General features: G+C 45.0%; 1 protein-coding gene, 1 long non-coding RNA gene and 1 pseudogene across 31 annotated transcripts in view; 1 reads left to right on the top strand and 2 right to left on the bottom strand.

The window, feature by feature from the left end:
* Positions 1-3,339, top strand: part of LOC129041208 (putative speedy protein E7) — a 34,883-nt gene extending 31,544 nt beyond the window's left edge. For all 27 annotated transcript variants that reach the window (XM_063668232.1, XM_054496591.2, XM_054496594.2 and 24 more), the window contains 3 exons: positions 564-807; positions 930-1,034; positions 1,878-3,339. In XM_063668232.1, the coding sequence (XP_063524302.1) occupies positions 564-807; positions 930-989 (304 nt within the window). In that variant the 3' untranslated portion in view covers positions 990-1,034; positions 1,878-3,339. The remainder of the gene's footprint in view (positions 1-563; positions 808-929; positions 1,035-1,877) is intronic.
* LOC129041207 (putative postmeiotic segregation increased 2-like protein 1) overlaps positions 1-8,661 on the bottom strand; it is a 47,357-nt pseudogene extending 38,696 nt beyond the window's left edge.
* Positions 8,662-10,086: 1,425 nt separating this feature from the next.
* LOC129040880 (uncharacterized) lies at positions 10,087-16,775 on the bottom strand. 4 transcript variants are annotated; one of them, XR_010127055.1, is made up of 6 exons: positions 14,839-16,556; positions 13,587-13,726; positions 13,226-13,329; positions 11,519-11,604; positions 11,239-11,351; positions 10,087-10,131 (listed from the first exon to the last, which is right to left on the bottom strand). It is a non-coding gene; the product is annotated as an uncharacterized LOC129040880 (long non-coding RNA). The 4 variants fall into 4 exon arrangements; XR_010127054.1 differs by lacking the exons at positions 13,226-13,329; positions 14,839-16,556 and adding an exon at positions 16,688-16,775 and having other exon boundaries at positions 13,587-13,721; XR_010127051.1 differs by lacking the exon at positions 13,226-13,329 and having other exon boundaries at positions 14,839-16,549.
* Positions 16,776-16,916: the final 141 nt, after the last annotated feature.

Below are 16,916 nucleotides of genomic sequence, written 5' to 3'. Positions count from 1 at the left end.
CCTGGGTTCACACAATTCTTATGCTTCAGCCTCCTGAGTAGCTAGGACTAACGGGTATGCCAGCGCACCAGGCTGATTTTCGTATTTTTAGTATAGATGGGGTTTCTACGTGTTGACCAGGCTGGTCTCCAACTCCTGGTCGCAAGCGATCCACCTGCTTCAGCCTTCTAAAGTGCTGGGATTACAGGCATGAGCCACCGCGTCTGGCATATTTCTTATATTGTTAATAGAGACGAGGGTCTTGCTATGTTGCCCAGGCCCATCTCAAACTCCTGGCCTCAAGTGATCCTCCTGCTTCGGCCTCCCAATGTGCTGGGATTCCAGGCGTAAGCCACCACACTCAGCCACCAGTTGGGTTTTTGTCTCCATCCTGAAGGGGTGGGAGACGCCCTTGATCAGGTCTCTGTTCAGCAGAGCCCTCCTGAGGAAGGTGTGGCTCTCTGCAGGGTGGGTGCCACTCCTGAGCTAGGGAGGGTCCCTTATCTTCCTCTCTGGGAAGCTGACCTCAGCCGGAGGTCTCTCCTGGTGGTGCCCCTGAGCAGCAACCTGATTTCTGTCCTCAGCTATCTGGCCAATGACATGGAGGAGGACGACGAGGCCCCCAAAGAAAACATCTTTTACTTCCTGTACGGGAAGACCCGCTCTCACATACCCTTGCTCCGTAAGCGTCGGTTCCGGTTATGCCGTTCCATGAACTGGAGGGCCAGGAAGAACCGCTCTCCGATAGCCTTGTTCCAGAAGCTTCGGTTCCAGTTCTTCTGTTCCATGCGCTGCAGGGCTTGGGTTTCCCCGGAGGAGTTGGAGGAGGTGGGTGGGGCCTGGGGAGGTGGAGGAGGTGGGGAGGAATTGTGTGGGCTGGAGGCTGGATAAGGTGAGAGAGGGGTATCCTGGGGAGTCCCCGTCTTCTCAAAGGGCGTTTGTTTTTCCAGATCCAGGCTTATGACCCAGAGCACTGGGTATGGGCGCGAGATCGCGCCCGCCTTTCCTAGAGCTCCAGGGACCGTGGAGGCCTGAGGTCATCGGCCTGAGAGAAGGTACATCTGCATCCTCCGGGGTAAAGGCAGATTATTGGGGTCTATTTCGGAAATCCAAGGAACCCAATTGCTTGATCCGGCTTCAAGCCTGGGCAACGTGGCGAGATCCCCTCTCCACAAAAATACAAAAATTAGCCAGGCGATGTGGGAAGCATCTCTACTCCCAACTACTCAGGAGGCTGAGGCGGGAGGATGGCTGGAGCCTGGGAGGTCAGGGCTGCACGGAGCCCTGATCCTGCCACTGCACTCCAGCCCAGGAGACAGAGTGAGACCCTGCCTCAAAAATAATCATAAATACTGAGTTCGAGGAGGTTCATTATGATTGATGCACTTGAGTTCCGATTTGGGTCGAGGGTTCAGTGAAGCTTTGGTTTACATCTTGTGCAGCTAACCACGTTGAGCACAGAGCATGAGACTTCATCATGGGGAGGCAGGATTAGGGATTAGGCTTCTGGACTCGTGGTTCGTGATGTTGTCACATTAGAAACACATCTAGCATGGTTACAAGTTTAGATCTTAAGTGACACAAAAGGCCCCAGCTGTGATGAAGTCCAAAGCCACATTCTCTGAGGGCGCCCTACTCCCTGGGCAGACCCACCCAAAGTCCTCGCTGTGAAGCAGGTCACTGGGGCTGACCTTGGGAGTATTAAGTGAGTTTTGGAGTCATGGTCACCGAAGTGCGAGTATCACAGTTGAACACGATGGTTCAGAAGCAGGGTACAGAATGAAAGGCAGGAGATAAAATTGCTCTGAACTCTAGTTAGACTTGACATGGGACGTGAATAACCTTCCTGTCTAGAGAGCTGCCTCCTTGAAGTGTGACAGCGTCTCTCTCACTTCCAGAACACCGGGCCCAGGGGAGATGTGGATTTTCCGCAGGAACTTTATTCCAATGCTCATGGCAGACACCAGGAAGGAGGAGAGGAGCCGTTTGTGCAGATCATCTGGAAGAACCTGGACCGTTCTTGATGGAGCTGAATACAGTGATCACGTTGTCCTCCTAGGAGCAGGGGTGGAGGGTGGGGGGTGGGGTACTTCTAGGAGTCCTTGGAAAAAAGTAAGAAACCAGGAGTGTTTCCAGTTCCACCCTTTCCTGCGGCACCACCTCCCTTTTTATGTTGCTGAATTCCAACCTCCCTGGAGGTCCTGTTTCTTAGGGACTTGGTTGCCACAGTCCAGGAGCATTTGAAGGCACAGTGCAGGGGCTCAGATTGGCACAGAATTCTTTGTGAAATATGAGTGCCACAGACTGTAACGGATAGCTTCGTGCACACTATGCATTTTATTGGTTTGTCTGGAAAATGTTGGCCATTGAATTATTAATAGCTTTATTTCAAATAGTTTGGAAATTGTTGTACTTTTGAAAACATGCTGTTCCTGTAGTTTTTTCATAAGAGTTATAGCTGTTATATATATATAAAGATAATTTTCTTTTCATTTTTAAGAGAGAATTCTTTTTATTCTAAACCTTTTATTATCTTTTAAATTTTTTTCTGTATTATTATATGTGCTCCTGAAGCGAGCACTCTTTTTATCTATGATACTTCCATAATAATCTCTTCTATTTATAGCTAGGTAGTTCCCCTAAATTCTGGTCATAGAAATTTTTATTTGCTGTTTAGGTTTGTGACTGAATTGTGAGAATTCAGTTGTGATTTTTAACATGTCTCAGATATATATACTAACATGTCTAATGTATACTATCTATTTTATTGGTTTATTTTGAAAAACATGGGCATGGAATTATTTAAATATTATTTTATTTATTTCAATATGTATTAAATATATTTATTAAAGATATTTATTTAAATATTCTTATTACTTTAAATATTATTTTAAATATTTTGGAAATACTGGTAGTTTTGAATAGACGCTGTTTCTATAAAGTTGTGTGATGGGTGTTATAACTGTTATATACACATACAGATAATTTTGTTTTCCTTTTTAAGAGAGGATTCTTTTTATCCGAAATCTTTTACCTTTCAATCTTTGTATCTATTATTACACGTGCTGCTGAAGGGAGCATGCTTTTTATCTATGATACTTAGTTAACATATATATTACATTTAGAGCTATGTAGTAGTTCACCTAAATTCTTGTAAAAATAAATTTTTATTTGATATTTAGCGTATGTTTGAAATATGAGAATGCAGATGTAATTTTTTACCTTGTATTGGCATGTTTGTATGTTACTTTAAAGAGGATGTGTGTTCTAAAGGAGGGCATGAGCTGTGTGTTTTCAAGAGAACAGTGCAGTGCATCTCTTGGGGAAACGTAATAAAGATGAACTTTTCTCACCTTCACAGCGATTGTGATCATATTGGTCTGGATTGATTATTTGCTGCCAAGTGATATTTTTCCTTAATGGGGTTGTGGTTATTTGAACATATTTATTAGCTCTGGAAGATAATCCTGTGTTGTTTTTTATGTAGAAAAAAACATAAGGCTGAGTGCAGTGCTCACACCTACAATCCCAGCAGTTTTGGAGGTCATGTCGGGAGGATCACTTGAGGCCAGGAGTTTGAGGCCAGCCTCGGCAACATAGCATCTACATCTATTTTTAATTTTTCTTTCTTAAAGAAAAACAATAGAAGAGAAAGCTGATCTCAAGCTACCGGGTTTTTTTGTTTGTTTGTTTGTTTTGGAGACAGAGCAAGACTGTCTCCCAGGCTGGAGTGCAGTGGTACAGCCTTGGCTCCCTGTAACTTTCACCTCCGGGTTCAAGCGAATTCTCCTGCCTCAGCCTCCCAAGTAGCCGGGACTACAGGCACCCATCTGTACGTACGACTAACTTTTGTAAAAATAGTAGAGACAAGGTTTCGCCATGTTGGCCAGGCTGGTCTCGAACTCCTGACTTCAAGTGATCCACCCACCTCGGCCTCCCAAAGTGCTGGGATTACAGGCATGAGCTACTGCGCCCAGATGCCAAGCTAGAGTTTTAAGGCAGGAAATGAGAGAAAGATACTGAGAGAGGAAAACCAGGTGGTAAGAAAACTCTAAAGGTGGCCAGGCGTGGTGGCTCACGCCCATGATCCCAGCAGGAGTTTGAGACCAGCCTGGCCAACATGGTGAAACCCTGTCTCTACTAAAAATACAAAAATTAGGCAGGCGTGGTGGTGCACGCCTATAATCCCAGCTATTTGGGAGGCCGAGGCAGGAGAATCACTAGCAGAGATTGTGTCTCCCTACCCCGTTTCAAAAAAAAAAAAAAAAAAAAAAGTTCCTGCAGCAGTTAAAGCTGTGAAAGACAGGCACTCTGCCATGCAATTCTTTTTGATTTTTCTTTTTTATTTTTGGAGTTGGGGTCTTCCGCTGTCACGCAGACTGGGGTGCAGTGGTGTGGTCATAGCTCACTGCGGCCTCAGACTCAAGCTCAAGCGATCCTCTTACCTTGCCTTTCAAATTGCTGGGATTATAAGCATGAGCCACTGCATCTGGCCTTTGTGACACAATTCTGTTTTTGTTTTGTTTTGTTTTTGAGATGGAGTCTTGCTCTGTCACCCAGGCTGGAGTGCGGTGGCGTGATCTCGGCTCACTGCAAGCTCTGCCTCCTGGGTTCACGCCATTCTCCTGCCTCAGCCTCCCGAGTAGCTGGGACTACAGGCGCCCACCACCATGCCCGGCTAATTTTTTGTATTTTTAGTAGAGACAGGGTTTCACCATGTTAGCCAGCATGGTCTCAGTCTCCTGACCTCGTGATCTGCCCGCCTCGGCCTCCCAAAGTGCTAGGATTACAGGCGTGAGCCACCGTGCCCGGCCTGTGTGATGCAATTCTGATGTCAACTCCCTGATGTTACCTCAAACGCCGCAGGTTAAGGCCACCAGCCCCGACTAGGCTGCCCTCGCTTTAGACACAGCTGCAGGCTTGGGTGTCCTCAGACCACATGTACTTCTCACCAACTGGCTGCAAATTTGGAGGTTCCCACCATGCCCTCAAGTTTGGTAATTCACTAAAACAACTCACAGAACTCAGAAAAGCATGATACTTTCTTTCTCTCTCTTTTTCTTTTTTTTTTTTGAGACGGAGTCTTGCTCTGTTGCCCAGGCTGGAGGACAGTGGCCACCACACTTGGCTAACTTTAGTATTTGTATTAGAGATGGGGTTTCGCCATGTTGGCCAGGCTGGTCTTGAACTCCTGACCTCAGGTGATCCGCCCACCTTGGCATCCCAAAGTGCTGGGATTATAGGCATAGCCACCATGCCCGGTTGACTTCTAGAGTTTCAATAACAGAGATGTGGTTCAAGAAGAAAAGGGAGACATGATTTGTAGATGGCAGGAGCTTCATGAAAAGAAGCCAATGAAGCGCAAGGATGTGTAGCGGTCTACCTACGGGAAACCAGCCAGGAGCCTCCCCGCAGGGACTTCAGCACAGACGGCCGGGAAAATCTGCATTAACCTGAGCTCTGGACCTAAGAGAGGACAAGGCCTTGACTGTTTCTACAGACTCACAAGACGCAATCTCTGCGGTCCATGCCCGTGGTGTGATCTGGGAAACAGGGGGCCTTCTAATGCCAACAACAAGGAAATCAAATGTGCAACAAACAGAAATACTGGCATTGATGTGGGCCATGGAGAGGCCTAAACAGATGACTGCAGTCCACTGCCAAGGTCATCAAAGGGGTGACTCTGAAATAATAAATTTCAGACGCCATGGCCCAAAAGCTGCACGAGGTGGGGAAGTCCTCCACATGCCTCTGCTTCCTTCAGTACCTCTTTATGAAATAAGCTGAGGTACTTCCCTGGGGAATTTCCTTTTTCTTTCTTTCGAGACGGAGTCTTGCTCTGTCACCCAGGCTAGAGTGCAGTGGCGCGATCTTGGCTCACTGCAACCTCTCCCTCCTGGGTTTTAGCAATTCTCCTGCATCAGACTTCTGAGTAGCTGAGATTACAGGTGCATGCCACCATGCCCAGCTAATATTTGTATTTTTAGTAGAGACAGGGTTTCACCATCTAGGCCAGGCTGGTCTTGAACTCCTGACCTCGTGATCCACCCGTCTTGGCCTCCCAAAGTGCTGGGATTACAGGTGTGAGCCATCACGCCCGGACTTCTTTTTTTATTTTTTGAGATAACGTTTCGCTCTTGTTGCCCACACTGGAGTGCAATGGCACGATCTCAGCTCACTGACACCTCCTCCTCCCAGGTTCAAGCGATTATCCTGCCTCAGCCTCTCGAGTAGCTGGGATTACAGGCACCCAACACCAAGCCCAGCTAACTTATTGTATTTTTAGTAGAGATGGGATGTCACCATGTTGGCCAGGATGGTCTTGAACCCCTGACCTCTAATGATCCACCTGAATTGTTCTCCCAAAATGTTGGGATTACAGGCATGAGCCACTGGGCCCAGCCCCTCCCATACCTCTTTTGGCCAACGCAGTACAATTCAGAAGAATCTTGCCAGGGAAGACTGGTAAATGGACGTCAACGTGATGCCTATGGCTCCTGGTGGATTTAGATACCTCCTGGTGCTTACTGATTCCTTTACCAGTTACACGGGGGCTTTGCCATGCCAGACTGAAAATGCAGGAGATCAATGATCAACCTTCAACTATTTACTAGCAGAACACTGAGGGGACTGTGCGGTCACCGATACCTCCTATTGCACTTGGATAAACACCTCCCGGGAAATAGAGATGAATAGAAAGGACATAGTCAAACAGGCAGAATGGCTGCATTCCTTCAACCAGAAGGGTCCATTAGTCTGTTTTCATACTGCTATAAAGAACTACCAGAAACTGGGTAATTTATGAGGAAAAGAGGTTTAATTGACTCACAGTTCTGCAGGCTGTACAGGAAGCATGGCTGGGGAGGCCTCAGGAAACTGACAATCATGGCAGAAGGTGAAGGGGAAGCAGGCACGTCTGGCCATGTTGGAGCAGGAGAGACAGAGAGAGTGAAGTGGGAGGTGCTGCATGCTTTTAAATAACCAGATCCCACGAGCGCTCACTCACTATCACAGGAACAACAAGGGGGAAGTCGGCCCCCATGAGCCAATCACCTCCCACCAGGTCCCTCCCACAACACTGGAAATTGCAATTTGACATGAGATTTGGGTGCGGATACAGAGCTGAACCATGCCAAGGGTAGTTCAACCACTGAGATTCATTGATTGACTGAGATGGAGTCCGCTCTGTTACCTACGCTGCAGTGCAGTGGCACAATCTCGGCTCACTGCAACCTCTGCCTCCTGAGTTCGAGCGATTCTCCTGCCTCAGCCTCCCAAGTAGCTGGGACTACAGCACATGCCACCATACCTAACTAATTTTTGTATTTTTAGTAGAGACAGGGCTTCACCATGTTTGCCAGGCTGGTCTTGAACTCCTGACCTCGTGATCACCCTGCCTCGGCTTTTCTTTTGCTGGAATTACAGGTGTGAGCCACCACACCCGGCCAACCACTGAGATTTAGAAGGCAGTCAAGTCCACTATACCACACCTCACCGGTTTCTTCCTCTGTTGGGGCCCCTCGTGGCCACTGTTCTGTTACTTTTTGGTCCTATTTATTTAAATGGATGGTGAGCTGTTTGTCCTCCAGGCTCCAACACTGCCACCTTCAGCTTGTGTTACAACAATACCAGCCTTTCAAGCTACTGTGGGTGACCCCAGAAATCATTTGAACTCAGAAGCCCAAGAGTTTCATTCCTCTCATTTCAGGGGACTCAGTGCCCCTGGTCAGCATGAAGTCGATGCAGAAGCATGACCTCCATCCCTAATCCCTCAAGAATGAGGAGTAGAAGGTGTTGGCAGGAGGGTGGGGGCACGGTTTGTAGATCTGTAACTGCATCAGACCAAATCTAGTTCAACTTTTTTTTTGACGGAGTTTCGCTCTTGTCACCCAGGCTGGAGTGCAATGGCACGAGCTCAGCTCATTGCAACCTCCACCTCCTAGGTTCAAGTGATTCTGCTGCCTCAACCTCCAGATAGCTGGGATTACAAGGGTGCACCGCCACACGTGGCTCATATTTATATTTTTAGTAGAGACGGGGTTTCACCATTTTGGCCAGGCTGGTCTTGAACTCCTGACCTCCACCTGCCTTGGCCTCCCAAAGTGCTGGGATTAGAGGCGTGAGTCACCGCACCCGGCTCAGTTCAACTTTTATGTAATGAGGTTGTCAGTTGTTTTTCAAGTGCCATGGACCCACAGGTTGAAGGTCATGTACCCTGCGCATGCCCAGGTTAACCAAGCGCCACCACGGAGTGGAACCATAGAGCTCGGCCTGAAGAGCTGGGAATGATTTAAGAACCGGACACCCCAAGGCAGGAGCCAGGATCCAATCAGATTGAGTTTTGGTGTCACCCCATAGCAGGATCCAGTCAGATCACACCTCCCAGCATTACTTTATTGCAAGATCCAATCAAATCACACCTCATTAGCCTATGCTTATAAAACCTGACATAGCCCCCAGCTGTGTAAGGGAGATCTGAGTATTTCTTCCTGTGTTCTTGCTAGCTGACTTACAAAAAAGCTTGAATAAAAAGGCCAGGCGTGGTGGCTCACGCCTGTAATCCCAGCACTTTGGGAGGCTGAGGTGGGTAGATCACTTGAGGTCAGGGGTGCAAGCCCAGCCTGGCCAACATGGTGAAACCCTACCTCTACTAAAAATACAAAAATTAGCTGAGTGTGGTAATACATACCTATAGTCCCAGCTACTTGGGAGACTGAGGCAGGAGAATCACTTGAACCCAGGAGGCGGAGGTTGCAGTGAGCCAAGATCACACCACTGCACTCCAGCCTGGGCGACAGAGTGAGAAGACTCCATCTAAAAAAAGAACAGTTAAAATTAGCACCGAATGCTTTACAATTAAAAAAATGTTTTTAGCTGCATATATTTAAATAACTTTTTAGATTGTAAAAAATACACATACAAAATGGAAAGGCACAAAGAAGAGAGCAAAAAGTGCATGAGATCTCACATCCAAGGATAACCGCTGAGAACATGAAGGTACTGACTCTTCCAGCCTTTATACTATACACATTTAGGCCGTTGTTTTGTTTTTATAAAACTGTAATCGTATAATACAGATAGTTTTATAATCTGCTTTTTAAACACAACAATTACATAACATTTAGCTGTTTCATTTGCATTCAGATTCATAAGGGTTCCAGTACTTCATTTATCAGAAAACCAAGAGAAATAGTCTCATTAAAATATAAGTACATAAGGCCAGGTATGGTGGCTCACGCCTGTAATCCCAGCACTTTGAGAGGCTGAGGTGGGCGGATCACCTGAGGTCAGGAATTCGAGACCAGCCTGGCCAGCCTGGACAACATGGTGAAACCCCGTCTCTGCTAAAAATACAAAAATGAGCCGGGCGTGGTGGTGAGCGCCTGTAATCCCAGCTATTCAGAAGGCTGAGGCAGGTGAATCACTTGAACTCGGGAGGTGGAGGTTGCAGTGAATCGAGATTGCGCCACTGCACTCCAGCCAGGGTGCCAAAGTGAGACTCCATCTCAAAAAAAAGATAAAAATAAAAAAAAATAAAAAATATATATGTATATATATTTTTCCAGACAGGGTCTTACTCTGTCTCCCAGTCTGAAATACAGTGGCGCCATCATAGCTCACTGCAGCCTCAAGTTCCCGGGCTCAAGTGATCCTCCCACTTCAGCTTCCCAAGTAGCTGGAACTACAGGTGCATGCCACCATGCCCAGTCAATTTTTTTTTTTAATTTTTCATAGATACAGAGTTTCACTATGTTGCCCAGTCCTAATAAACACTATGTGATGAAAAGAAAAAAGTAAATCACCCTAAAGTTAAGTCTTTAATGTTAAGTCTTTAATGAGAAATGCAAATAAAGCATTTCTCAATAGATTATGGGAAGAGAATCAGCTGAAGAATAAACATCTTTAGGAAATCTTTTGCTCATGTGCATTAACCAATACTCTTGAAAACCAGGATTAATTTACTGTACCTTCTTAATATTCCTTTGAAATTCCTTATGGCGCACAGGTAGCGTAGAAAATAACTGCTTCATGCTGACTGTAGTCCCTCTGGGGTGGGGGTAGGGGGTTTTCTGGATGATTTTCCCATTGTGATCAAACACCAGTCGAGTCCCAACCTTCGCCGATGCATGGCAGGTAGAAATGGTGACATCGCTGAGAGAGAACACCAGGCATGGCGTGTTCAGTGAGAGACCTGCGATGTTGGGCACTGACTATGCTTTTCTTCACTTGCTTTTCTCTCAAAACTTTCTTAAAAAGCTGATGATTCCTTTGAGATAACCAAGATCTAAACGGTTGAGGAGTCATCATAAAATCTAAGGTTTGGCATCTAAAAGACAGTGAGACAGAGGGCACTAAACATGCTTTGCTTTGGTTAAAGCTTTGATTTGATTTTTCAGGTTGAACTGCAAAACCATAAATGATCTCAAGATTCATTTATTCACAAATAGAGATTTGTTTTGTTATTACTCTTCAAATAAAATTTTTTTAAAGAATTTTTTAAAGAATTTAAAAAAATATTTTTTAAATATTTAAAGAATCCAAAAGATATAATTAAAATGTATATGTAGGGCAGGGTGTGGTGGCTCATGCCTGTAATTCCAGCACTTTGGGAGGCCGAGGAGGGCAGATCACTTGAGGCCTGGAGTTCCAGACCAGCCTGGGCAACATGGCAAAACCCCATCTCTACTAAAATTCAAAAATTAGCCAGGAGTGGTGGTGCACGCTTAGTCCCAGCTCTTCAGGAGGCTGAGGCACGAGAATCACTTGAACCTGGGAGGCAGAGATTGCAGTGAGCTGAGACTGTGCCACTGCACTCCAGCCTGGGTGACAGAGTGAGACTCTGTCTAAAAATACATATACATATACACATATATATGTATATATATATTTCCATATAATTATAAAAATTTAGTATCTGTGCTATAATTAAATAGTGCTTTGGTGAAATGTTTCCCTAAAATTTGATGATGAAAACCAATGGTAACTATCATTTATTATCTATATGTTATGTTAAAATTGAGAAGTTACTGTTTTAATAAGGGTAACCATTTTTTTTAACAATACTATTTGCTTCATTTCATTCATTTATTTCTCACATTTCAGAAGTACTAGGACTTAGATTGGCAGTGAGACAAAACAGAATTCAGAAGCTAGAAGTTGAGATACTGAGATAGAAAATTGTAAATAATAACGATTCCAATTAATTTTCAGAGAGGTTTTTCTAAGGGGTCAAATGAATGGATAAAAATATTGTATCACCTCAGTGCACACAGCGAGCTCAGAGCCTCCCCCTGAAAGCCGAAAGTTTCAACCTCAGTTAGGTCAGCAAACTCTTGAATCTTAGATGTGTGATGTTTCAGAGCTGAAAGAGACTGTAAAGTAAAGACTAAGATACCTCAAGTGCTATAACAACGGATATACATGATATCTAGTAACTGGCTTAAAAAACTGTTTTTGCGTTTCCCAAGACAGTGTTACTCAAAATTCTGGGACATGTGGCCCAATTATTTTATAATAGGATTAGAAAAAGTCAACTTACTTAAGCCTTCAAAGTTTTCTTCTTCTACCCCAAATCCATTGTCTGAAACTTCAATGAGATCCACTCCATAGTCCTTAACTTTAGATCTAGAAAGTTTAAATATTTACATTATTTATTAAAAATGGACCCATGCTAGAATGGCATGAACCCGGGGGGCGGAGCTTGCAGTGAGCCGAGATCGCACCACTGCACTCCAGCCTGGGAGACAGTGAGACTCCATCTCAAAAAAAAAAAAAAAAAAAAGGACCCATGCTATAAGTTTTTATATTGATATTATTTATAACATTTGCAAATTGAACAGTCATAACTACACCTTTAGTTAAACGTACTAGTGTCATTTTGTATATTTCATTTTTATAAAGTCCTTTCTGGCCATTTACTAGCCCAGATTAAATAGTTTAGCTTTTTCTTCCTTTCCTCTTTTTTTTTTGTCCCTAGGCTAGTCAAGTGAAGCAGTTGGAGTGGAGAAGGAACAAAAAAATCTGTAACTGGTTGTGATCAATTAGTGGTTAACACCGTTGCACTTTGACCAGACTTTTCTTTTGAAAGAAATAATTTTAACATACCCAGTAAGGAGAAAGGGGGCCAGGCGCGGTGGTTCATGCCTGTAATCCCAGCACTTTGGGAGGCCAAAGTGAGCGGATCACCTGAGGTCAGGAGTTCCAGACCAGCCTGACCAACGTGGAGAAACCCTGTCTCCACCAAAAATACAAAATTAGCCAGGTGTGGTGGTGCATGTCTGTAATCCCAGCTACTGGTAAGGCTGAGGCAGAATTGCTTGAACCCGGGAGGCGGAGGTTGCGGTGAGCCGAGATCGTGCCATTGCACTATAGCCTGGGCAACAAGAGCGAAACTCCATCTCAAAAAAAAAAAAAAAAAAAAAGACAACTGGTTCTGGAATCAGACTTCCTGGATCCTATTTTATTAGCTTTATAATCTCAAAAAAAGGAAATTTCCTGTTCCTTAATTTCCTCATGTATAAAATGGAGATAATAAGTTCTATCTCATAAAGTTACTTGGCTGATTCATAATTTTTTAGGTTTTCTTATTTTGTTATTTTCTTTTTCTTTTCTTTTTTTTTTTTTTGAGATGGAGTTTTGCTCTTGTCACCCAGGCTGGAATGCAGTGACATCATCTGATCTTGGCTCGCTACAACCTCCACGTCCCAAGTTCAAGAAATTCTCCTCCCTCAGCCTCCTGAGGAGCTGAGATTACAGCCATGCACCACCACATCTGGCTAATTTTTGTATTTTTAGTAGAGACAGGGTTTTTACCATGTTGGTTAGGCTGGTCTTGAACTCCTGACCTCAAATGATCAGCCCCGCTCTGCCTCCCAAAGTGCTGGGATTATAGATGTGAGCCACTACTCCAGGCCTATTTTATTTTATTTTATTGAGACGGAGTCTTGCTCTGTCCCCAGGCTGGTGTGCAGTGGCACCATCTCGGCTCACGGCAACCTCCGCCTCCCGGGTTCAAGCAATTCTCATGCCTCAGCCTCCCAAGTAGCTGGGATTACAGGCTTCTGCCACCAGGTCCGGCTAATTTTTATATTTTTAGTAGAGACAGAGTTTCACCATTTTGGACAGGCTGGTCTCAAACTGCTGACCTTAGGTGTCCACCTGCCTTGGCCTCCCAAAGTGCTGGGATTACAGGTGTGAGCCACCACACCCGGCCTACTTTATTTTTTTAATAGAGACGAGGTCTTACCATGTTGGCCAGGTTGGTCTTGAACTCTTGGCCTCAAGCAATCCCCCCACCTCGGCCTCTCAAAGGGCTAGGATTACAGGCGTGAAACACCACGCCCAGCTATTCTGCAAATTAAATGAGATATTTCTGTGCAATTCTTAGCATAACACCTGCCTCGCACACCATAAGAACACAATAAAAGCTGTTATTATTATTACTACCTAGCTAAGTACTAGGCACATAATAGGTGCTAACTTTAACTTAAAAATAATCATTTATTACTACATCAACACTTGATAGTCTTATTTCAATAACAAATGTTTCTTGACTACAACAACATACACTGATCATTTCTTGTGGCTTAAAACTCTCCCAGACTTACCAATATTAGTGGCACCAGCATCCAGACTGTTTTCTACTAACTCCTTCACCGCAGTGCTTAGACTCAGTACCACCGGCCCAGAGCAAATCCAATGGACTGACTTCCGATCAATAGGTTTGATGGCCTTAGCAGGTTCTGTACTAAAGAAATGTTACAAGAAACAAAGCAAGTATTCAGCTATATATTTTCATCCTGATTTTAACTGTGGGAAATGACTCAACACTGTAAATAGTTTATGGGTCTAATCTATTCATTTATTATATTAACAAATACATTTATTATATCCAGAAATAGAAACACTGTTTTACAATCCTTAAACATGTACCCAAAATACTTCTGGATAGATACTTCAAATTCAACAGATCCTTACTATCTAATTATACTAGGATCCACATGGAGAAAACACACATTTTGTCTCTCAAATTACCAAAATCTTTGGCAACAATGGTGTCTTCTTTCTTGAAAACTGAAAGCATGGCCTGGTGGGGTGGCTCATGCCTGTAATCCCAGCACTTTGGGAGGCAGAGGCAGGCGGATCACTTGAGGTCAGGAGTTGGAGACCATCCTGGCCAGCATGGTCAAACCCTGTCTCTACTAAAAATACAAAAAATTAGGCAGGCATCATGGTGGACACCTATAAACCCAGCTACTCGGGAGGCTGAGGCAGGAGCATCACTTAAACCCGGAAGGCGGAGGTTGCAGTGAGCTCAGATTGCAGCATTGCACCCCAGCCTGGGCAACGAGCAAAAAAAAAAAAAAAAAAAGTGAAAGCAACATAATTTCCCACATAATTAGAAAAACCAACAGTATACTGGAAAATACACAATGTTTAAGTCAAAATCATCTCAGAAATTGGGTACCAGTTACATAACTATTCCTTATACACAGTTGCCTTTGATACCCTACTCCAAATTGAAGCTGCCAGCTGCTGTCTTAGCAAAGACCCTCAAAGTTCTTGCTGTACTAGCTTTAAGAGTTTTATAACGGTTTTATCTCCCCTTATTCCCTGCTCCAAGCCATCCTCCACTCTATCACCAGAGCTATTTTTGAAATCACAAATCTGGTCAAATAATTTTTCTGCTTAAAAGTTTACTAGTGCCCCACTTCCTACTATATGAAATTTAAAATCTAGTCATCACTGGGCCCAAAACTACCTTCTTTTCAGAATCTCTCTAATCCTTTCCCTTCATCAAGTCCCCTACAGCATCATCATTATTATTTATTATGATTATTATTATTTGAGAGTACTCACCCTGTCACCCAGGCTAGCGTGCAATGGCATGATCTCACCTCACTGCAGCCTCCGCCTCCCAGGTTCAAGCGATTCTCCTGTCTCAGCCTCCCAAGTAGCTGGGATTACAGGCACCCACCATCACACCCGGCTAATTTTTGTGTTTTTAGTAGAGATGGGGTTTCACCATGTTGGGCAGGCTTGTCTTGAACTCCTGACCTCAGGTGATCTGCCCACCTTGGCCTCCCAAAGCGCTAGGATTACAGGTGTGAGCCACCGCAACCGGCCGTCCCCTATATTGCAGCACAGTGAACAATTGTTTCCTGAACATCACAAGCTCTTTTAGACACTACACTGTATAAGCAGGTCTCTGTCTAAACCGCTCTCCTCTTCCTCCTCTGCCCAAGCAATGTCTGCTCATCCAAAGAATGTATCCCGTGTGTTCATTAACTTAGCAATTTCCAGTAAACAGTTTAATTGATAACTTGTTAAGAGAAGGCAGGAAACCTCCATGAAAGAGAAATCATTGGGTATTTCCTACAGCATTTAACACATCGTAGGCCTTCAATAAACCCTTGTGAAATAAACAAACCTCTTTACTCTTCATTCTACCTTGCTAAGAATCTCACTGAAGTCTGTCTACCATGTGAAACCGCAGATGACCTCACAGAAAATTGAAAGAGGTATCTCTAAAAATAAGTTTATTTGGCAACACACTATAGGCTACAGTCCACTTCTGATTTTTTTTTTTTTTTTTTTTTTGAGACGGAGTCTTGCTGTGTCACCCAGGCCGGACTGCAGTGGCACGATCTCAGCTCACTGCAGCCTCCGCCTCCTGGGTTCCAGCGATTCTCCTGCCTCAGCCTCCCAAGTAGCTGGGATTACAGGCGCCCGCCACCATGCCCAGTTAATTTTTGTATTTTTAGTAGAAACAGGATTTCACCCTGTTGGCCAGGCTAGGCATGAACTCCTGACCTCATGATCCACCCGCCTTGGCCTCCCAAAGTGCTGGGATTATAGGTGTGAGCCATCGCACCCGGCCCACTTCAGATATTTATTTTCAGAAGGGAGCGCATTTAGATACAGAACGAAAATATGTTTAAATGTCTCAATACATTTAAATGTAGTTACTTAAATATATCTAATATATTTAAATGCAGAGAGCAAATCTGCGTTTACAAATCTCACACGGAATGCAACTGTGCTAGCCAAGATTCGGTGTAGCTTACCAGCCAGAAATCACAACAGGTAGAAATGCATTGCATTTTGTAAAACTGCGCAGCTATGCAAATTAGGATGTGTCTGGACGCTCTACCTTCCCCAAAATAACCTCCATTTTTTAAAAAGGCCAGGCACAGTGCATCACGCCTGTAATTCCAGCACCTTGGGGGGCCGAGGCGGGCGGATTGCTTGAGCTCAGGAGTTCGAGATCAGCCTGGGCAACATAGCGAAATCCCCGTCTCTACAAAAATAAAAAATAAAAAATTAAATAATATAAAAATAAAAATAAAATGGGAGAGAGAACAAGTAGAAAGGAAACGCATTCAGTCTATGGGGATTTCACGCTCCGGCTTCAAGTCCACTGCCCTGTGATGGGATGTGGGCAGGACCTGTCTGGGACAGGCCGAACCCAACTCCTTACAGGGCCGAATCCTTTGCCCGCAGCCCAGGACCCCGAAGGAGCTTGCCTCGGCCTCAAGGCGCACCCAAGGGGCACTGGATCGCTGGGGCGCTGAGGACGCCGCTCCGGGACCTCCACGGGGCGGCCTCGCCACGCCCCTAGGCCATGTTCCCCCCATTTCCAGGGAGGTTGGAACGCCGTGGTTCTCAAGCAGGGCGCGTGAGAGGGGACCCCGCGAGTTCAGCTTACCTCGAGCTGTCAGCTAGCTCCACGGTCTCAACACCCGATCCGCCTCCGGGCCTGGGAAACTTCCCCTTCCCAGACTCCCACAGGCGCCCCGCCTCCTGGGCTCCCATTGGCTGCTTTAGACGTTGTGCTCCACCCTTTCCGGACGGGGTGACAAAAATACTTCCCTACTCTCCTTTTCACCTATTGGCTCTGTCGAAGGTCGATTCCGTGACGTCAAAGAGCATGGGCC

The sequence above is a fragment of the Pongo pygmaeus genome, chromosome 6 (genome assembly GCF_028885625.2).
Source record: "Pongo pygmaeus isolate AG05252 chromosome 6, NHGRI_mPonPyg2-v2.0_pri, whole genome shotgun sequence".
In the NCBI taxonomy this organism is placed as follows: domain Eukaryota; kingdom Metazoa; phylum Chordata; class Mammalia; order Primates; family Hominidae; genus Pongo; species Pongo pygmaeus.
This window is presented reverse-complemented; position numbering and strand designations above follow the sequence as displayed.